This window comes from Herpailurus yagouaroundi, unplaced genomic scaffold, assembly GCF_014898765.1.
Source record: "Herpailurus yagouaroundi ecotype Mexico unplaced genomic scaffold, PumYag 139, whole genome shotgun sequence".
NCBI classification, from domain to species: domain Eukaryota; kingdom Metazoa; phylum Chordata; class Mammalia; order Carnivora; family Felidae; genus Herpailurus; species Herpailurus yagouaroundi.
In genome coordinates this window covers 31,830,858-31,855,113 of record NW_024412394.1, presented here as the reverse complement: position 1 = coordinate 31,855,113, position 24,256 = coordinate 31,830,858, and the positions used below count along the sequence as shown (strand labels likewise).

Genomic DNA, 24,256 nt, shown 5'->3' with positions numbered 1-24,256 from the left:
TCTGCCTTGTTAGGAAGAGCTCAACACAGATACTAGAAGATTTCTTTTAAGCCTGACCTTCTACAATCAGAACATGTCTGAAAACTGATGATTTAAATTCTTAATTTATGTCATTAGGTAGTATCAACATAAAATCCAAGAGACCTCAGGCTACAAATGATCTTATTTAAGAAAGTTTCCTCTTTTCTATTAGGCTTAGAGTCACTGTTAGACCAAATCTTTAAGTTAAATGAGAGTCCTTAATGGCCTATGAAGAAAATCCATAACAGTAAATTATACCTAAATATAAAGTCATTATATATTTATGATTAAATGCTTAATAAATGATGAGCCATTTAACTGAGAACAATCTCATTATGTGCACATTAGGAACTTTTCTCATAAATCTGCTACTGAAATACTGCCATTTTATCATTTGTGAATCTTAGAAGCAAATCATATAGGAAAAAAACTGGTCTTGGACAGGTTTTGGGGAATGTAACAATCATTTTAAATAGGTAGCTGTTTTTACCCACTGGGCAATTATAGTTTATTTTGTTCTTTTACAGTTTTTAGAGTAGGTAGAACAGTCTCTGCTTCCATTAACGTTAAATATCATGTTAAGAACGTATAATCAAACGTTCAAGGGGCATGATTATGAACCATATGGAGGGTAGAGAAAATTGCTCAGAATTGGTACTGCCTCCAGACTTTTCTAGTAACTCCCAGTATGACCTCAGGTTATGTACTTCACTGATGTGGGCAGATGCCTCATCTTTAAAATCTGGAGGTTTAACTAGATCTATTCTAGGGTAACTTTCAGTTCTCAAAATATCTTATGGTTTAAATTCTGGTTTAGTCATGATGTAGTGTGAAAAATGAACAGGGCATTTCAATTTTGAATTCTGATTTGGAGAATACTTACAGTTAAGGTTGGTGGTCCTGGAGGTCCTGTATCTCCCTAAAATAGGTTAAAGAATAGTTGCAGTTACCAGTGATCCTTTTCTGCACATTTTATTTTTAAGTTTTCTGAATGGATAGAAGCAATATAGATATATATATGTATATATGTATATATATATGTATATATGTACACACACACACACACACACACACACACTTTGAAGGAAAAAATAGAATTTCATCTTGATAAATTCTCCACACGGTGAAAAATGCATGATGTGCTTTTAGCTCTCATGATATAAATATCACCTTGTGCACCCCCATACTTTCTATAACAGCAGAACTTGTTTTGAAAAGCTAAAATAATCTAATTTTCTATTCTTTTGTCTATGAATCCAAAATTAGAAAGAATATCTCTTCAAATATGGTTACTTGCCAGTGGAGCAGCTGGGAAGTGTCACAACGACAGATAATTTTTCTGACAAAGTTAGTATGAGGATCAGCAGAAATAATAAATGGATCTCCCCACTTCATGCCTCCCAGCTGCAAGAAGCAGTCCCATTGCCTCTTACAAAGCTCTGCTAAATTGACATTGCACTTGCTATCAATTTTAAGAGGCCTTGCCTATATTTATGTATTTTTAAATACAAAAATTGCTTTGCTGACCTATGTGAATACAAATTAACAAGTGGATATATTGAGAACCCTTTCAAAATCTTTAAAAAATGGCTCATATAAAAGTTTACTATTTTCTGATTTATATGTCATCTATATGCTTTATTGTATCAGGACCCTGGTTTATTTCGTAAGAACTCTTAACCATTAAGAGCAAGCATCATTGCTATAATGCTCTTTATGTGGTCATTACAGAGAATTTATACTGTGTGGTATAAAGCTCTGAGATGTGTTCTCATGTTGAAAGTATCTCTATAAATTTTTCTTTTCTCATCTGACATAGTCACCTCAAAAGTAAAGACTTAGCATTGAGTAATCATTACTTTTTGGAACAATTGAATAAAAGTAGCCAATACTTGTTAAGGAACATCGACATAGTTTAAATCACTCACTGAGGACTGATTTGCAAGATCAACTTTAACATAGAGGTAAATATTGAAGACAGACGAGGATTTCCAAATGTGCTAAGAATGGAGAACAAAATACAGTATGAACGCCCCACACATACAATTCTTATCAAAATGGGGTCATGCAATGACCTTATTCTATGACTCTTGGTTTTAGTATTTCTAAATCTCTTTTCAAGGTCACTGCCAATATATCATGATAAAATGGCATGTGAGAAAAAGTGGCAGGAAATGAAGCATTCAGACTAAGAATGAATTAGGAAGTTAACCTCCTTCCCGCTAAAGGCCACCTGCTTCAGCATTATGGTAGCAGTTCAGTGCTACTGGCAAAATTCCCCGATACAAGACACAGTTGCTAATTTGGCAATGGAATAGCTAATACTGTTAAGTGAGGGAGAGAAAGTGAAATCTTATAAACACAAATTAATGTGAACTAGCAGTTGTGCTTTTAGTTTCTTCAAACTAATTAAATGAACCAAAAGGCTTTTCTTCAGATGCTTTTAACATACAGCCTTTGGTTAATTTTAGCAAAATTAACTTTTTCAATGAAAAGTCACTGCATGTGTTCTCAGAATTTTCTTAAGAAAAACTGACATTTTTCTGGGTGGATACGATACCTTTTCTCCTTTTGGGCCAGGGGGGCCCCGAGGACCCAAGTCACCTTTCAAACCCTGTAGGAAGAATACAACCAATGTGATTTCTGTATGCAATTCACAGAAAGCTGACATTTCTAACAAGTCATTAGTCACAAGATAAATCATAATTTACTGAACTCCCAAATCTCATTCTTCAGTTTGTAGTATAGAAAGAAAGAGAGGCAACTGGTACTAAAATGATAAGCAACATCTGTGTTGTGGTGAGTACAGATACATTAAATCAGCATGAGTCCTGAATACTGCATATTTGTGCAACTTTGCTTCCTGCTAAAATTACATTAATTCACCATCTGGGAGAACATCATTTAAATCTATATGAGCTTTTAAGTATCCACTTTGGATTAAATTTGTGGATATTGTAAATACCTTTGATTTAGCATTGATTTGGCCTTTATAAAGCTTGCCAAAAAAAATCAAGAATTAAATTAAAAAAAAACATTTTTATGTCTCTATCAAGTAATCTAATTGTGGGAGAAAACAAATGAAGGACATATTCTTTTCCTATCACTCACAGGCTGAAGCTACAATGTAGTCTCTTTCCTGTTTCAAAGTATGTTTTAGTTCTCTAATTGATAATTTTTTTTACTTGGATTTATAAAGATATTAAATGAAACTATACGAGACATAGAGTATCAGATGAATATATTCATGAATCTTCTGGACTCTTGGGTGTTTTAGTGGGTATTTAGTTGATCAGACTCAGAAATGACAGCTCCCAGGAATATCACAATAGATTTCACCGGAGGGAATCAGTTCTATAGCTGAAGATACCCACAGTGTAAACAGAAAGAGAGTTAGATCGACATCCTGACTGTGTGGTAAATAGAAAAAAAAATCTTTCTCCATTCTTGATTTAATACACTGGATGAATGGAGAACAATAATGGAAAAAAGAAATAATTCTGAAGTCACAGAATGCACAGTATATCTACATATCTTACTTTTCCTGGCTCAGGGATCCGTCTATCACTGCTCTGACATTTTGTAGTCAGTAAACAATGCCAAATGCTATCACCTGTAGCTATTCAATATAGAAGTCAATGATGAATTTAAAGAAATGAAAGAAAACTGGATACTTAAAATAATCTTGTTGCAGAGATTATGTGAAAACTGTAATCTTACACTTTAAGAAAAAAAAATCTTGGCACAAAAACAGACACATAGACCAATGGAATAGAATAGAAACCCCAGAACTAGACCCACAAACGTATGGCCAACTCATCTTTGACAAAGCAGGAAAGAACATCCAATGGAAAAAAGATAGTCTCTTTAACAAATGGTGCTGGGAGAACTGGACAGCAACATGCAGAAGGTTGAAACTAGACCACTTTCTCACACCATTCACAAAAATAAACTCAAAATGGATAAAGGACCTGAATGTGAGACAGGAAACCATCAAAACCCTAGAGGAGAAAGCAGGAAAAGACCTCTCTGACCTCAGCCGTAGCAATCTCTTACTCGACACATCCCCAAAGGCAAGGGAATTAAAAGCAAAAGTGAATTACTGGGACCTTATGAAGATAAAAAGCTTCTGCACAGCAAAGGAAACAACCAACAAAACGAAAAGGCAACCAACGGAATGGGAAAAGATATTTGCAAATGACATATCGGACAAAGGGCTAGTATCCAAAATCTATAAAGAGCTCACCAAACTCCACACCCGAAAAGCAAATAACCTAGTGAAGAAATGGGCAGAAAACATGAATAGACACTTCTCTAAAGAAGACATCCGGATGGCCAACAGGCACATGAAAAGATGTTCAGCGTCGCTCCTTATCAGGGAAATACAAATCAAAACCACACTCAGGTATCACCTCACGCCAGTCAGAGTGGCCAAAATGAACAAATCAGGAGACTATAGATGCTGGAGAGGATGTGGAGAAACGGGAACCCTCTTGCACTGTTGGTGGGAATGCAAATTGGTGCAGCCGCTCTGGAAAACAGTGTGGAGGTTCCTCAGAAAATTAAAAATAGACCTACCCTATGACCCAGCAATAGCACTGCTAGGAATTTATCCAAGGGACACAGGAGTACTGATGCATAGGGGCACTTGTACCCCAATGTTCATAGCAGCACTCTCAACAATAGCCAAATTATGGAAAGAGCCTAAATGTCCATCAACTGATGAATGGATAAAGAAATTGTGGTTTATATACACTATGGAATACTACGTGGCAATGAGAAAAAATGAAATATGGCCTTTTGTAGCAACGTGGATGGAACTGGAGAGTGTGATGCTAAGTGAAATAAGCCATACAGAGAAAGACAGATACCATATGGTTTCACTCTTATGTGGATCCTGAGAAACTTAACAGGAACCCATGGGGGAGGGGAAGGAAAAAAAAAAAAGAGGTTAGAGTGGGAGAGAGCCAAAGCATAAGAGACTGTTGAGAACTGAGAGCAAACTGAGGGTTGATGGGAGGTGGGAGGGAGGGGAGGGTGGGTGATGGGTATTGAGGAGGGCACCTTTTGGGATGAGCACTGGGTGTTGTATGGAAACCAATTTGACAATAAATTTCATATATAAATAAAAAAAAAAAGAAAAAAAAATCTAATGGATAAAAATAGCATCCAAAAGGCAAACAAACGAACAAACAAACAAAAAACACTTCACAATTGTAGAAATACCTTTCAGGATAAAACTCATAGCTATGGTCTTCCATTGTTACCTTGGAGTATTTTATTTATTTACTTAGAAAAGGGATGAGTGAAAAAGTAAATCCTATTTGAGATGTAATATTCTCTTATTATTTGAAATATCCATTCCTTCCCAAATAAGCAAAATGAGACTAGTCTCCATTGAAAAGTTCTGAGAGTACAAAACATAATGGGTTTTTAATATTTATTTTAAAAAATACAAAATGGCTCATTAATGATTTTTATATTGATGATATATTAAAATAGTATTTTGGACATTTTAAATTAAATATATTTTTAAATTAGTTGCATATGTTTCCTTTTATTTTTCTTAACATGGCTACTGGAAAATATATTTGTATTTGTCTTGATTATAATATCATATTTAGAAATATACTGTGTAAGTATTATATATTAAACATTTTTCTATTGGATAGTGCTCCTTAGAAATTGACAAAGACCCTCTCTTCAACCAAACTTCAGTCAGACTCTTCTGACTCCTCTTCTTGACTAGGTCTCAACCTTGACCTCTGTCTTTTTCTGTCTTTGGCTTGCTGAGACCAGTTTTAGCAAAAATCTTACTCAATCAGTTTACATAGCATCCCCCACCCTTAACAGCAGATCAAATTCCTCATCCCCCATCTCTACTGTGTAAGTCTTTGGCCTGCCTTTAGCAAGAATCCTATAGTTCAGTTATCAAGAATCCTCCCACCCTCAGTGTTTGCTCTTAGTAATTTTCCATTCATTGAGCCTGTCACTCCGTTGGCTATAAATCCCCACCCGTCCTTATTGTATTTGGAGTTGAGCTCAATTTCACTCCTCTATTGCAATGCCCCTATTCTAATAGTCTTGAACAAAAAGTCCTCCTTACCATCTTAATAAATGTGAGAATAATTTTTTCCTTAACAGGGTCAAGATTCCTGCCTTCACGGAACTCAGGTTATAAGAGGAGAGTGACTGATGATAAACAGGTCGATAGGCTAAATGTGCTCTGCCTGAAAGGGAGAGAGCTGGTATGTCAGTTGGGGTCATCAGAAACAGTTTCTGTGTGGAGGTGACATTTGTTGTTTCAGAGGATCCAGCCATGCAATGATCCAGGGGGAAAGTATTGAGGTTAGAAGGCACAGCAAGCACCAAAGCCCCCAAGGTGAAGACAGTGTCATGAACATGCAGACAGGGAGCAGGAGATCAAGTTAAGGGGTCAAAGCATGTAGTGAACTGCAGGTCATGGTAAGGAGGATGGGTTTTTGAACCTAAGTGTTTTAAGCAGAAAAACGACATGATGTGACTTTGCTTCAAAAAAATCACTTTGACTACAATGTAAAAATAGATTGTAGGCAGCAAGAGTGGAAGCAGAAAAGGGGCTGTCACAGCTTTTGAGGCAAGAGACGAGGGTGGCTGGGATAGGGTGGTGATACTGGAGATGGAGAGGAGAGTTCAGAGACCGCACATACTGGGAAGTGGAAGAGGCAGATATGTTGGAAGAGGGGGCAGAGAAAAGGAGGTGTCAAGGCTTAAGTAAGTGATAGGAGGTTGTACCATTTACTGGGCTGAGAAAATTACTAAGAGTTTTCTTTGGGCTTCTTGGTGTAACTCTATCCAGAGAAAAGACAAACATGAAGAAGAAATGGCTGAGAGAGCCACCAGGTATCCATTTATTTATAAATGGATATCATGCATGGTCAAATATTGTTGACCATGCACAAACATAGAAGACTAAACTCTATATTCTATGACCACACGAATATGAAAATGTTGTTTTTAAAAAGGGAACATTAAATAAAACACTCAGGAAATGGTTAACTCTGGGGCACAGGGTTACAGTGAATTCTGTGTGTAGCAGTGTTCCAGTTATTACTATTATTCATAATCAACACACATTACGTGTTAAAAAATTATGTTAGGCATAAAATAATACATTACAATTCTTTCAATATTCCTGCCTAAAAAACTAACACTAACTGCAATTTCTGGGAAGGATTTATTGGCAAACGAATCAGCTAACCATCCCATTTCAATCAACTATAGTCAGGAAGCGGTTGGAGAAGTAATGCAACCCACTACAAGCTAATGTGAATGTTGAATACTATTATGGAAGTATACAGCAAGTGTGAAGGGAACAGTTCACAGAGAGGCCTAATTCTACTGGAGGTACTGAAGATTTAGAGATGTGGAGTTCAGGAGGGTGAGGAAAAGAATGGCATTTTATGTAAAATTCTAAATTGTTTAAGCTTCCCTATAATATAGGTATAAATAATAGTTATCTTTAAGGGTTGTTCTGAGAATCATAGGTTATAAAAAACAGTACATTGTAGGTACTTAATAAATGTTGCTTTTACTCTTCAAGTCCAAGTTTAAGGGATAATTAATAGTTCATTCTGTTCAGTTTTGTACTCAGTTTGATGGATATGGAACAAGCATCCTTTAACTCACATCAGATAAAATGCAATTGAGAAGTACTGCTTCATCAAGCTTCTACTTTTGCGGCCATCGAAATTGGGCCCATGTAACTCATGTCCTCTTGTCACAAAGTGCAATGTTTTTAAGGCCATGGCATCATAATAAGCTCTGAGAAACAGATCAGTAATACTTTGCTTAAGTGCAATTTTTCTCCTCATGTCACACTGGTGCTGCTATCAATGGTTATGGAGTACTGGAGAGAAAAAGACGCAGCACTCACCACAAAGCATAAAGAATCAAATGCAACAGTCTATGAGTTCAACATTGAGTAAGATGGGAATATATTATCAAGGTTCTCAATAATATTCACATATATAAAGATTCTCAAAAGCACAGTAGTTGACTCTGGATGTTATGTGCAGACAGGAACTCTTATCTAAAGGCAAGGTGGAAGCAGAAGGACAGTATTATATCTAGAATTATAAAAGCAGGTAGACAATGAAATTAAATTTACTGGAAGATCTACTACTCATGGTATATAGCATCTTTAAAAATCAGAAGATGATACCAAATAATAGTTGTTAAAAATTTTAACCTATCAATTAATTCTTTGCCTTGTCTTCCCACTGACTGTATCTTGTTCCCTAGCAATGGCACCAGCTGTTGCCAGCTGATATCTCAGCTTTGTGATTTCAATATTTTTGTATTTAATAGTACAGATTGCATTGGGATAAGGAGATTAACATGATTATTTTAGAAACATCACATGCTGTAATTTTTATAAAACATGTTTGAAAGACAGTAAGAAAGATGCAGAGGAAGAGTCTAAACTCAATGATTGAAATTGACTTTTCTAAGATTATGTAACCCCACAAAAGCACATAACTGAAATGATATTTCTATTAAAGATAAATGTGTTTTATTTAACCCAGTTTCAAATAATAGCAAAGGTTTATGTGTTTATATAGCTCTTACTGTACACGAGACACTGTCCTAAATGCATGATAACCCTGTTCACCCTCAAAAACAAACAAAAGTAGCCATGAAGCAAGTGCTATTAATATTATCATCCCATTGTGCAAATGAAAAAAGTGAGGCACAGAGGGGGATAAGTAATGTTCCAAGTAGTATGCCAGTTAGGCAGTGGCAGAGCTGGGACCGGAGCCCAGGAAGTCTGGCTTTAAAGGTTACATTAACAACTTTATGAGACTCCCTCTCAAGTCTGTTCTAAAATGCAATTGTTGAATATATCTCATAGTAAGTCACAATCAAAATCATTTAAGAATGTGTGTAAAGCTGAGGTCTTGTTTTTTAAAGACTAAATTCACGCAACTCAAATTTTTGAGAATTTTATTATGTTTGGTATGCATTATTTAAACTATAAGGGAAATATGAGCAGGTATTTAATTCAATAACTTTAGTCCAATGCTCCAATACCTTGGAGATCAATCCAAAGTTTACATGCACTTATACTACCAAGGATGCATTTAGAAAGATATCAGAGAATTTCCTTGTCCTAATGATTAAGAGCTGCTACATTAGCTGGTGAGCCTTAGGGATGCTAAAATTCTCCTCTCCCAAGACAGTCCCACATAACAAAGAACTGTCTTACCCAGAATGCCAATAGTGTCCTACCGAGAAAGACTGAACTGCTGAATATTTCCCTCTATATCAGGTTCATATTTTCCAAAGTGAGCTTGCCCATTTTTTGGCAAAGCTAGCACAGAAGAAATTATTAAAAGATACATTTACATCAAGATATTTGTGATATGCAAGAATAAAGACCATTACATTGGCCTTTTGAATTTAGTAGCGTTTCTAAATTCTTCCAAATTTCTTTGACTTGGAAAGTAGCTGGAGTGAGCTGGCCCATTGGGTTTATTCACTCTGTATTCCAGCAGAATGTTTCTCAAGTTAGAATCCCCATCATGGCTTGACTTTAATTCAAATTGAAATCGCTAATATAATGCCCTGCATTCTCTAAGAATGTGTACCTGTGCTTATTGAAAGTCGGAGTGAACTGTCATAAATGCTGAATGATTTTAATTTGCAGAGTCAGTTTATCTTAGCATTGAAAAATAGGCAATGACAACTGTGGCATGATTTAGTGGGAAAATAAGAGACTTTTCGGTCAAACATGTAGGGTTAAAAGCTGATTTCACCATTTTCTAAAAGAAAAAAAAAAGTCGCTTAATTTCCCAAACCTTTATTTCTTGCCTCTGAAAATAGGGATGCTATCACCCCTTGCTCTGGCTAGCCCATAAACCTAGAGAAAGGATCAAATTTCAGATTCTTGTGGAAACAGTTTATGAACGATAACACATTAACAATACCACCATCAATGATGCAATAGCAGAGCACTGAATTCTTCACTCTTAGTGAGAGTAGAGGGGACAAAAGGAGAATTTCCATTACTTTTTCTTATTTCTCCTTAGTCATGACTCCTGAATATCTGGCAAAACTGAGGAAGGGAAAATAATATCATCTACATATTAATTAAGTAACCAAGTGAGAAAAGTTAATGTGCTTTGTCCTGCTTTATGATGTACCTAATGAGCTACATTAAACAATTATGGTGCTAAAGAAATGACACCCCTGTGATTGAGGGCATGCAAAGAACTCTTCCAAAATCCTTCTCAAAGAGGAAAGGTCACACTGCCCACTATACTATGTACTCTCTTAACAGGTTGGTCTTAATCAGGTTTGGAAATCCGACCACAGCTGCCAGAACACTGGGCATGTAGTAGGCACTCAAAATATATGTGTTTATCCTCAGTTTTTAAAAGTCTTAAAAACTGAAAATAAACTGAGGGTTGATGGGGGGTGGGAGGGAGGTGGGCGGGTGATGGGCATTGGGCATTGATGGTTGATAGGCATTGAGGAGGGCACCTGTTGGGATGAGCACTGGGTGTCGTATGGAAACCAATTTGACAAAAAATTTAATATTAAAAAAATTTTTTAAAACCCCAAAACAAAAAACAAAATATATGTGTTTATCAATTGATTACATCTGCCAAGCCAAATCACCTTACTTTCAGACACTGTAAGAAAAATTTCCAAATTTCTAAGCTAATGTAAATAGATTTCAGATTCCAACACCTCAAATCTCCAAGTTTCATTGAAGTGTTTGGATAAGTCCCTCTCTATTTCAATTCCAATGTTATCTTAATGAACTTCTAAAAATCTTTGTGTTTTTCCTCTCTCTCAGAGAGCCCACATGCATGCAGCTTGGTTTTCTTTTGTAACACTATCATTAATTTCTTTCGACACTCCTACATTTTTCACAAGATAACATTGTTCTCATAATGAATGGCCAAAATCTTGAGCTATTTTTGCGTTTTCAATGATGTCAAGTGACAAACTGCATATATTTTACAACTGCAATATCAACCTCTGTTATCCTACTTTCGGCTCTAATTACTTATATTTTAGACTATTATAATACTTTCTCAGTTTTTAAAATTAAAACTTGGAAAATAATTCTTGAGAACTTAACTGCAAATATTTACAAAGTCCTGGGGATTCCAAGAAATGGTCTTTGATCTCATGAAGAGTATAACAGAAAAAAACAAAACATAGGCAAAGGCCCCAATATGATCCAATTTATAGAACACACTGTGACACTAATCTTCATTAAACACAGCTCAGATGAATTCTCCTCCATGTGTTCAGAGGAGGAAGGGCAAACATCCTTACATACAGCACTTTTCATACTCTGGCTCCAGCTATATTCTGTTTTGTTATCCCTACATCTCCTTACATGCAGCAGGAATATTACAAAACCTAAATGAATGCTTCTATGTTTATTATGCTTTCCAAGTTCATAATCTTAATAATCTCTTTGTGTAAAATGATAGGACATCATAGTGATGAGGACTTGAGAATGTATTCTAAACCCATCCTTTACAGATGGAGAAGTGATTTTCTCAGCCAGTGATCCAACTGGGACACAGTGGGTTCTGGCTTTCCACTCGAGAACTCTTACTCTGATACCAGGTACCTCCACTAGTAGGGAAGGGAGGTGAATCAGAGGTTCTGTTTAAATGTATGGGCCCACAGTTGTGACATCCAGTGTCTTGATGCACTGTAAGGAACTAGAGAAGATGCAGAGAACACTCCAGCTACAAGCCCTAAGCACCAGTTTTCCCATTCTCTCATATAGAAAAATCATTTCAAAGGGGAGAGGATTAAGAATGACCCTCATATGAAATATGTGAATGGGGTTTCTCAAGAAGTAAACAAGAGAGTAAAGCAGCGGGGGTCAGAACCTTAACCCAGTGTTGACTCTAGGGTTAATTCCTGGGGTATTTCTCTTTTGGATAAAACCCCTTCCCATACTCAGGTATCCCTCTTACTTTGTCCACAAGCCCCAGGGACTGTAATGATCAGCTTCCCTTCCCACCGTAGTGATCTACTGCATATAAGATGGTTTCATAACACATCTAAGACATTAGGGACCAAATCTAGCTTCATTTTTCTTTTTCCACAAAGCAAGTAGTATAGCTTTCTAGAACTTTTCTAAAACATTTTTATGCAAGAGGAAAAAGAAAGCTAGGAAAAAATAATTCTCATGGTGGTCACTTTCCCCAGTAAAGTTAGAATATCTATAATAAATGGTGATTTTGAAGACCAGAAGATTATTCTATATTTTAGAGAAAACCCATATTTGGGATAACCTTCAAATTTCATCATAAGAATCAAAGTGAAGCTCGGGGGATAGGGGTGGGGGGGGGGGAATGTCTGTTGTCTTAAGGGAAGGAAAAGGAGATGCTAGGACTTCCAGATGAACTAGAACACACATACACAAGTCTCTGTCCCCTTCTCCCCTTCTTTTCATCATTTCAATCCTACCCATGCAGAACCTTCAGTGGATGGAGCTTTGGTGTAAGATGAAGAGTGACTGGGTAATAACATGGGCCATATGAAAATGTATATAGGAAGAGAAAAGACAGCGAAAGGAAGACTAGAAAAATGCAACCCAAAAACAACAAAAAAGAAAGCACTGTTAAGGATGACACATAATACAAAAAGGCAAGAGGCCACCCATAGTGACACTAAAAACACAGAGCTTTTACTGAGCCATGTAAAAAATTGTCTTGATTCTTGATTTTGCCCTGATTGTGGCTGGTTCTGTCACTGATAGTAAAGTCTTAATACCATTAGATAGTCAACACATTTCAGTGGCAAAATGTAAACAGAATATTAGAAGAAGAAAAAAAAAAACAGTTCGGCTTACATTTTGTCCATTAATGCCAGCCAGACCTGGATCTCCTTTTTCTCCTGGTTCACCCTAGAAAGAAATAATTTATATAATGAAAAATGTTATATCCTGAGATCCTTTACTAAGAAAAAACAAGAGAGTTACATTGTTTAGGTATTTACAACAATGTGATTACTTTGCTAATCCCTTGAAAGAAACATTTATTAAAAAACAATTCTGAGTCCTAAAACCAAAGAGAAGTTTAAAGGTTCAAAGAAAGGCTGCATAAAAATGATTAAACGGTAGAAATAGAACAAGGATTATTTATTTTCTTCTATAAGCAACAAAGAACTTTCTGGAGGGCAATTTGGCAATATGTATCAAGAATTTTAAATCTGTTCATTTAATTTGGTCCAGCAATTTTGCTTCTAAGAATATATCCTAGGGAAATAATCAGAGATGAAAAGTTTCAGGCACTAAATTGAAGAGTGCAATGCTATTTATAATACTAAAAAAAAGAGAAACGTCCTAATGTCCAGTAATAGGGAACTATTAAATAAATTATGGTATATAGATACAATGGGATATGATGCAGCCATTAAAATCATATTTGTGAATTTTATTTTATAGTATTTAAAAATTCTTATGCTGTAAAAAGTAAGACACCAGGAATTGACAAATTCAGTGAATACATGTTACAAATTCTATTCTATTCTATTATTTTCTATCTATTCTATTCTTTTCTATTCTATTCTTATTACTTTAGTTACAAATGTTCAAAATGGCCACTAATACTATTGTTTATAACACATATCCATAGTGACACATATTTTTGTTTGATTATCATCTGAAGGATGGATACATTTATTAGCAAATGCTGCATATCTGTAGCATAATTTTTTTAAAAAATTAAATGGCTATGTATCTACCCTTCTAGCTACCTACTTGCCTACCAGCCTATGCATCCACCTACTATGGAACTTAGAAACAATATTTTGTTTCAAATATTTGTTTCAAACCAGAACAGTAAAAGTGGTTGATTTATGGATTCTGTGATTATGGGTGATTTTGTTCCTTCAGCATACTCTTGTATTCAATTTTTTAAAAACAAAACACATGTATTATCTGTATAATTAGTAAAAATATCTAAAAATAAAAGAATATATTATGCATATAAAGAACTCATCCATGTCACAGTCTATCACATAACACAGTGTGTGTGTGTGTGTGTGTGTGTGTGTGTGTGCGTGTGTGTGTGTGTGTGTGTGAAGTATTAGTAGTATTAGTAGTAGTAGTAGTAGTAACCTCTGCTTTGTGCCACTAGGATGATTTTTATTCTCAATTTATTCTGCTGTTCTTCATTGTTTTCCTACAATGAACACTATTATTTTTATCCGAAACAAAAACTAAAGAAAAGAAAGCACCTGACTTTACAAGATAATGCATTATATACTCTACTAACAGAAATACACATGCGCAGTCCCAATTATCTAAGACTATGTATTGTTACTATATTGAAAACACAGGATATGAAGTAAAATTAATTTGATTACTGGAGTATAAGAAATATACATAATATATAGGATAAACAAAACTATATACAAGTACATTGAGTGAAATAGGTTTAAGTTAGAATAAAGATGAAAAAAAAATTTACATTTATATATTCTTGAAAGAGAGAGAGAGAGAGAGAGAGAGAGAGAGAGCACAAGTGGGGGAGGGGCAGAGAGAGAGGGAGACACAGAATCTGAAGCAGGCTCCAGGCTCTGAGTTGTCAGCACAGAGCCCAACACAGGGCTTGAACTCACAAATCGTGAGATCATGACCTGAGCTGAAGTCGGATGCTTAACTGACTGAGCCACCCAGGCGCCCCAAGCTGAATATTTTAAACTGAAAATGGAAGGGTGAGGAAATGAGGAAATGCTCTAGAGCTGTGCTGTTCAATGTGTTAGCCACTAGCCCCAGGTGGTGATTTACATTTAAATTAATTAAGATTTGGGGCGCCTGGGTGGCGCAGTCGGTTAAGCGTCCGACTTCAGCCAGGTCACAATCTCGCGGTCCGGGAGTTCGAGCCTCGCGTCAGGCTCTGGGCTGATGGCTCAGAGCCTGGAGCCTGTTTCCGATTCTGTGTCTCCCTCTCTCTCTGCCCCTCCCCTGTTCATGCTCTGTCTCTCTCTGTCCCAAAAATAAATAAACGTTGAAAAAAAAATTTAAAAAAAATTAATTAATTAAGATTAAATAAAATTTAAAACTCTGTTCTTCAGTTGCCCTAGCCACTTTCAAGTGCTCAGTGGTATCTACACTATTGGGCTGTGCAGATTAGAACATTTCTGTTATTACAGAAAATTCCATTGAACAGTGCTGTTCTAGAAGATGTCATATATGCCAGAAAGCAAAATAGGAAGTAAGAGACTCAGAAATACACAGAAGAAAATATCTACCTAGTAAGGGGATAAGAGACAACATGGTGTCTAGATGGTGACATAATATGTGTTCAGCACATGTTAATAGAATGAATTGAAATTTTTGGCACAAGGAGACAATATAATTCCAAAGATATCATCATTAACTTTCAGAATGTAACTCAGAATGAATATAGTCTTTATTCAAAATTAATGGTTTTCACAGGAGGAAAAATAAACAACTCTACATATTAAAGAGATATGTGCCTATAAGGAAATCTGCAACCTTGATAGAGGTAATAAAAGTTAAATAATAATCAGAGAGAGAACAGAGTTGATGATCTGATGGGGTTTATGCTGCATGGCAAGAGGATAAGAGATGTTCCAGAAGGGTAAAGAAGAAACATGCTGCTTCAATTTGATCACTGGCAAAAATCTACAATGGATTTTAAAAAGTATAATTATATAAAAAGCAATAACAGGGGTGCCTGGGTGGCTTAGTCAGTTGAGCATCTGACTCTTGATTTTGACTCAGGTCATGATCCCAGGGTCGTAGGATCAAGTCCTGTATCGGGCTCTGCACTGAGGATAGAGCCTGCTGAAGGTTCTCCTCTCTCTCTCTCTCTCTCTCTCTCTCTCTCTCTGTCCCTCTCCCCCACTCCCAACACCCTTCTTGTGAACTCTTTCCCTCTCTTATAAAATAAAATAAAATAAAATAAAATAAAATAAAATTAAATTAAATTAAATTAAATTAAATTAAATTAAATTAAGAAAAAAAGCAAGTACAGGCCATTGTGATCAAATAAGGTGGTTCACAAAAAAACCCAAGTCATTTGCTTTTTCATTGTTACCAAATCCTTCTATAATGTTTACTACATGTCAAGCATTACTTTAAGCATCTTATAATTCTGTGATAATCCAGCATAAGGATAGGACTATTACTCTCACTTTACAGATGAAGAAACCGAAGACAGAGAGGTTAAGTAACTTGCTCAAGGTCACACAACTAATAAGAGGTAGAACCTGCCTCAGCACGGCTCCAGGGTCTGTGCTCTAAAACTATTAAGCTCATTTGTTTTTGAAACCATCCAGGGATGATAAAAAAATTCAGTGTATATCTGGATTTCTGCAAAGCATGAGGCAAAGTCTCTTCAAGTGCTTCTCAGAGCAGGAAACAGAAATATGGCCCAGGTAATACTACTATTGGTGATTTTGTAACTGGGAGAAGAATGATACCCAATAGATCTCTCCCACTCCTTCACCTATATGATGGTCTCTTCATCTTGGCATTATTGACAATTCTTTGCTGTGAGGGCTATCCTGTACATTGTAGGATGTTTAACCTCAACCCTGGCCTCTACTCACTAGAGGCCAGTAGTCAGTCTCTCCCCCAGCCTGTCTATGTTCAGTCCTGACAAATAAAAATGTCTCTAAATATTGCCAAATTTTCCACAGAAGATGAAATTACCTTCAGTTGAGAACCACTGATACATTATATATTATGAATATATATGCAACAGATTCAAGACATGAAATGTTACAACAGACTGAAACAATATGCTATAATGAACAATATAAATTTCATTGGGAATAAATGTGCAATCATGCATTTAATTCTGGATGGGTTAAAGAGCTGACTTGAAAATAAAAATATTAAAGGAACAGAAAAAATATAAAGTGAACATAGCTCAGAGCTTATGGTGAGTATGGTGCCTCTAAGTATAGAACCAAAAGAAGAAAATCATAATAGAAAAAATATATTTGACAAAATAATAATTATAAACTTGTAAGAAAAAAATATAAACTAAACTAAAAGGAAAATGACAAGATGGGAAAAAGTATCATATGGTGGCTTAATAGTTAACATTATTAATATGCAAAGAGTTTTGATCATTTATAAGGAAAAGAATAATATCCAACTGGTAACTGAGCATAGAACAAATCAGACAATTCACCATAAGGAATACAAAAGAAATGTTACTTGTGGCAATAAGAAAGAATGAAATATGGCCTTTTGTAGCAACATGGATGGAACTGGAGAGTGTTGTGCTAAGTGAAATAAGTCATACAGAGAAAGACAGACACCGTATGTTTTCACTCTTATGTGGATCCTGAGAAACTTAACAGAAGACCATGGGGGAGGGGAAGGGGGAAAAAAAAGTTACAGAGAGGGAGGAAGCCAAAACATAAGAGACTCTTAAAAACTGAGAACAAACTGAGGGTTGATGGGGGGTGGGAGGGAGGAGAGGGTGGGTGATGGGTAATTGAAATAAATATATAAATAAATAAATAAACAAACAAGCAAACTTAAAAAAAAATGTTGCTTGACAATTCATGTTTTACCAGTATTAATTCATCAGGTTATATGTTAGCACTAGATGAGTTGTAAAACTTCTCCCTTGTAGATCAGAACAAATACTGTTAAAATGTCTACACTACCCAAAGCAATCTACATATTTAATGAAATCCCTATCAAAATTCCACTAGAATTTTTCACAGAGCTAGAACAAACAATCCTAAAATTTGTATGGAACCAGAAAAGACCCCAAATAACCAAAACAATCTTGAGAAAGAAAAGCAAAGCTGAAAGCATCACAATTCCAGACTTCAAGTTATATTACAAAGCTATAGTAATCAATACTGTATGGCCCTGGCACAAAAACAGACACATAGATCAGTGTAACAGAATAGAGAATCCAGAAATGAACCCACAACTATGTGGTCTACTAATCTTCAACAAAGCAGGAAAGAATATCCAATGGAAAAAAGACAGTCGCTTCAACAAATGATGTTGGGAAAACTGGACAGCTCTATGCAAAAGAATGAAACTGGACAACTTTCTGACATCATACACAAAAATAAATTTAAAATGGATGAAAGACCTAAATGTGAGACAGGAAATCATCAAAATCCTAGAGGAGAACACAAGCAGCAATCTCTTTGACATCAGCTATAGCATCTTCTTACTAGATACATTTCCAGAGGCCAGGGAAACACAAGCAAAAAAAACTGTTGGGACTTTATCAAGATAAAAAGCTTCTGTACAGAAAAGGAAACAATAAACAAAAGGGCAACCTTCAAGAATAGGAAAGGATATTTGCAAATTAAATATCTGATAAAGGGTTAATATCCAAAATCTACAAAGAACTCATGAAACTCAACACCCCCCAAAAAATAATCCAAATAAGAAATGGGCAGAAGACATGAATAGACATTTTCCCAAAGAAGACATACATATCTCCAACAGATACAGGAAAAGATGCTCAACATCACTCATCATCAGGGAACTACAAATCAAAACTACAATGAGAAGGAATTCACCCCAAAAGAAAGAGCATGAAGAAATGACAGCCAGGGATTTAACCAACACAAATACAAGCAAGATGTCTGAACCAGAAGTTAGAATAATGATAATAAGAATACTAGCTGGAGTCAAAAACAGATTAGAATCCCTTTCTGCAGAGATAAAAGAAGTAAAAAATAGCCAGAATGAAATTAAAAATGTTATAACTGAGCTGCAATCATGGGTGGATGCAGCAGCGGCAAGGATGGATGAGGCAGAACAGAGAACCAGCCATATAGAGGACAAACTTATAGAGAATAATGAAGCAGAAAAAAAGAGAAAGGCAAAAGAGCATGATTTAAGAATTAGGGAAATCAGTGACTCATTAAAAAGGAACATCAGAATCATAGGGGTCCCAGAAGAGGAGGAGAGAGAAATAGGGGTAGAAGGGTTATGTGAGCAAATCATAGCAGAAAATTTTGCTAACCTGGGGAAAGACACAGACATCAAAATCCAGGAAGCACAGAGGACCCCATTAGATTCAACAAAAACCGACCATCAACAAGGCATATCATAGTCAAATTCACAAAATACTCAGGCAAGGAAAGAATCATGAAAGCAGCAAGGGAAAAAAAGTCCCTAACCTACAAGGGAAGACAGATCAGGTTTGCAGCAGACCTATCCACAGAAACTTGGCAGGTCAGAAAGGAGTGGCAGGATGTATTCAGTGTGCTGAATCAGAAAAATATGCAGCCAAGAATTCTTTATCCAGCAAGGCTGTCATTCAAAATAGAAGGAGAGATAAAAAGTTTCCCAGACAAACAAAAACTAAAGGAGTTTGTGACCACTAAACCAGCCTTGTGAGAAATTTTAAGGGGGACTCTCTGAGGGGAGAAAAGATGGGAAAAACCCATATATACATGCATATATATACATATATATGCATGTATATATGTGTATATATACATACATATATATACACATATGAATAAATAAATACCAAAAGCAACAAAGATTAGAAAGTACCAGAGAACACCACCAGTAACTCCAACTCTACAAGCATCATAATGGCAATATATTCATATCTTTCAGTACTCACTCTAAACGTCAAAGCTCTAATCAAAAGACATAGGATAACAGAATGGATAAAAAAACAAAATCCTTCTATATACTGTTTACAAGAGGCCCACTTTAGACCTAAAGACACCTTCAGATTGAAAATAAGGGGATGGAGAACCATCTATCATGCTAATGGTCAACGAAAGAAAGCCAGAATAGCCATACTTATATCAGAAAATCTAGACTTTAAAATAAAGACTGTATCAAGAGATGCAGAAGGGCATTATATCATAATCAAGGGGGCTATCCACCAAGAAGACCTAACAATTGTAATCATTTATGTGACAAATGTAAAAGCACCCAAATATATAAATCAATTCATCACAAACATAAAGAAACTCATCGATAGTAATACCATAATAGTAGGAGGCTTCAACACCCCACTCACAGCAATAGACAGATCATCTAATAAAGAAAAATCAACAAGGAAACAATGGCTTTGAATGGCACACTACACCAGATGGACTTAACAGATATATTCCGAACATTTCATCCTAAAGCAGCAGAGTATACATTCTTCTCCAGTGCACATGGAACGTTCTCCAGAATAGACCATATACTGGGACACAAATCAGCCCTAAGTAAGTACAAAAAGATCGAGATCATACCATGCATATTTTCAGATCACAATGCTCTGAAACTCAAAATCAACCACAAGAAAAAATTTGGAAAGGTTACAAATACTTGGAGACTGAAGAACATCCTACTAAAGAATGAATGGGCTAACCAAGAAGTTAAAGAGGAAACTAAAAAAGTATATGGAAGCCAAAGAAAATGATAACACCACAACCCAAAACGTCTGGGACGCAGCAAAGGCGGTCATAAGAGAAAAGTATATAGCAATCCAGGCCTTCCTAAAGAAGGAAGAAAGTACTCACATACACAACCTAACCTTATGCCTTAAGGAGCTGGAAAAAGAACAGCAAATAAAACCCAAAGAAAAAGGAAACGACCCAAATAAATAAAATAAAGAATGAAAGAGGACAAATCACAACCAACACAGCAGAAATATAAACAATAATAAGAGAATATTATGAGCAATTATATGCCAGTAAAATGGGAAATCTGGAAGAAATGGACAAATTCCTAGAAACATATACACTACCAAAACTGAAACAGGAAGAAATAGAAAATTTGAACAGACCCATAACCAGGAAGGAAATCGAATTAGTAATCAAAATCTGCCAAAAAGTAAGAGTCCAGGGCCAGATGGCTTTCCAGGTGAATTCTACCAAACATTTAAGGAAGAGTTAACCCCTATTCTCTTCAAACTTTCCAAAAAATAGAAATGGAAGGAAACTTCCAAACTCTTTCTATGAAGCCAGCATTACCTTGATTCTAAAACCAGACAGAGACCCTGCTAAAAAGGAGAACTATAGACCAATTTCTCTGATGAACATGGATGCAAAAATCCTCAACAAGATATTAGCCAACCGGATCCAACAATACATTAAAAAAATTATTCACCACGACCAAGTGTGATCTATACCTGGGATGCAGGGCTGGTTCAATATCTGCAAAACAATTAATGTGATTCATCACATCAATAAAGAAAGGACAAGAACCATATGATCCTCTCAATAGATGCAGAGAAAGCATTTGACAAAATACAGCATCCTTTCTTGACAAAAACCCTCAAGAAAGTAGGGATAGAAGGAGCATACTTCGAGATCATAAAAGTCATATATGAATGACCCAATGCTAATATCATCCTCAATGGGGAAAAACTGGGAGCTTTCCCCCTAAGGTCAGGAACAAGACAGGGATGTCCACTCTCCCCACTGTTATTCAACATAGTATTGGAAGTCTTAGCCACTGCAATCAGACAACACAAAGAAATAAAAGGCATCCAAATTGGCCAGGAGGAGGTCAAACTTTCACTCTTCGCAGATGACTTGATACTCTATATGGAAAACCTAAAAGATTCCACCAAAAAACTGCTAGAATTGATTCATGAATTCAGCAAAGTTGCAGGATATAAAATCAACACACACAAATCAGTTGCATTCTTATATACCAACAATGAAGCAACAGAAAGAGAAATCAAGGAATCGATCCCATTTATAATTGCACCAAAAACCATAAAATACCTAGAAATAAATCCAACCAAAGAGGTGAAAAATCTACACACTGAAAACTATAGAAAGCTTATGAAATAAATTGAAGAAGACACAAAAAAAATGGAAAAATATTCCATGCTCCTGGATAGGAAGAACAAATATTGTTAAAATGTCAACACTACCCAAAGCAATCTACATATTCAATGAAATCCCTATCAAAATAACACCAGCATTCTTCACAGAGCTAGAACAAATAATCCTAAAATTTGTATGGAAACAGAAAAGACCCTGAATAGCCAAAGCAGTCCTGAAAAAGAAAACCAAAGCAGGAGGCATCACAATCCCAGATTTCAAGCTATTCTACAAAGCTGTAATCATCAAGACAGTATGGTCCTGGCACAAGAACAGACACCCAGATCACCCAGAATAGAGAACCCAGAAGTGGACCCACAAATGTATGGACAACTCATCTTTGACAAAGCAGGAAAGAATATCCAATGAGATAAAGACAGTCTCTTCAGCAAGTGGGGCTGGGAAAACTGGACAGCGACATGCAGAAGAATGAACCTGGACCACTTTCTTATACCACACACAAAAATAAACTCAAAATGGATGAAAGACCTCAATGTAAGACAGGAAGTCATCAAAATCCTTGAGGAGAAAGCAGGCAAAAACCTCTCTTTGATCTTGGCCGCAGCAACTTCTTACTCAACACGTCTCCAGAGGCAAGGGAAACAAAAGCAAAAATGAACTACTGGGACCTCATCAAAATAAAAAGCTTCTGCACAGTGAAGGAAACAATCAACAAAACTAAAAGGCAACCGAATGGGAAAAGATATTTGCAAATGACATATCAGATAAAGGGTTAGTATCCAAAATTTACAAAGAACTTATCAAACTCAACACCCAAAAAACAAATAATACAGTGAAGAAATGGGCAAAAGACATGAATAGACACTTCTCCAAAGAAGACATCCAGATGGCTAACCAACACATGAAAAAAATACTCAACATCACTCATCATCAGGGAAATACAAATCAAAACCACAATGAGATACCACATTCCACCTGTCAGAATGTCTAACATTAACAACTCAGGCAACAACAGATGTTGGCCAGGATGCGGAGAAAGAGGATCTTTTTTGCATTGTTGGTGGGAATGCAAGCTGGTGCAGCCACTCTGGAAAACAGTATGGAGGCTCCTCAAAAAACTAAAAACAGAACTACCCTACGACGCAGCAATTGCACTACTAGGCATTTATCCACGGGATACAGGTGTGCTGTTTCAAAGGGACAGATGCACCCCCATGTTTATAGCAGCACTATCAACAATAGCCAAAGTATGGAAAGAGCCCAAATGTCCACTGATGGATGAATGGATAAAGAAGATGTATATATATACAATGGAGTATTCGGCAATCGAAAAGAATGAAATCTTGCTGTTTGCAACTATGTGGATGGAACTGGAGCATATTATGCTAAGTGAAATTAGTCAGAGAAAGACAAAAATCATATGACTTCACTCATATGAGGACTTTAAGAGACAAAACAGATGATCATAAGGGAAGGGAAACAAAAATAATATAAAAACAGGGAGGGGGACAAAACGGAAGAGACTCAAATATGGAGAACAAACTGAGGGTTACTGGAGGGGTTGTGGGAGGGGGAATGGGCTAAATGGGTAAGGGGCAGTAAGGAATCTACTCCTGAAATCATTGTTGCACTATATGCTAACTAATTTGGATGTAAATTTAAAAAAATAAAAAATAAAAACAAAAACAAATCAAAACTACAATGAAATATCACCTCACATTTGTCATAATGGATGAACCCAACAACACAGGAAACAATAAGTGTTGGGGAGAATATGGAGAAACTGGAACCCTTTTACACTGTTGGTGGGAATGCAAACTGGTGCTGCCACTCTGGAAAATAGTATGGAGGTTCCTCAAAAAGTTAAAAATAGAACTACCCCATGATCTAACAATTGCACTACTAGCTATTTACCCAAAGGAGACAAAAATACTGAACTTAAGGGACACATGCACCCTGATATTTATAGGGGCATTATCAACATTAGCCAAATTATGGAAAAAGTCTAAATGTCCTTTGACTCATGAATGAAGAAATATGGTGTAGATATACAATGGAATATTACTGAGCCATAAAAAAGAATGACAACTTGCCATTTGCAACAATGTGGAAGGAGCTAGACTGTATTATGCTAAGCAAAATAAGTCAGTCAGAGAAAGACAAATACCATATGATTTCATTCATATGTGGATTTTAAGAAACAAAACAAATGAACATGGTGGGGGGAAAGAGATAGGAAAACCATAAAACAGACTCTTAACTATAGAGAACTGAGGTTGCTGGAAGGGAGGTGGTGGGTGAGGGGATAGGTTAAATGGGTGATGGTTATTAAGGAGGACATGTGATGAACACTCCTTTTCATTCTACTACTGAATTCTGCTGAAATTCTACTGAAACTAATATTACAATATATGCTAACTAACTATAATTTAAATAAAAACTT

The 24,256-nt window shown here is 36.1% G+C and overlaps 1 protein-coding gene across 1 annotated transcript in view; it reads right to left on the bottom strand.

The window, feature by feature from the left end:
* The window catches only part of COL19A1 (collagen type XIX alpha 1 chain), a 350,833-nt gene that overhangs the window by 179,637 nt on the left and 146,940 nt on the right, over positions 1-24,256 (bottom strand). The window contains exons 13-15 of the mRNA XM_040473872.1: positions 12,893-12,946; positions 2,582-2,635; positions 905-940 (exon numbers count right to left, since the gene is read on the bottom strand). Of these exons, the coding sequence (XP_040329806.1) occupies positions 905-940; positions 2,582-2,635; positions 12,893-12,946 (144 nt within the window). The remainder of the gene's footprint in view (positions 1-904; positions 941-2,581; positions 2,636-12,892; positions 12,947-24,256) is intronic.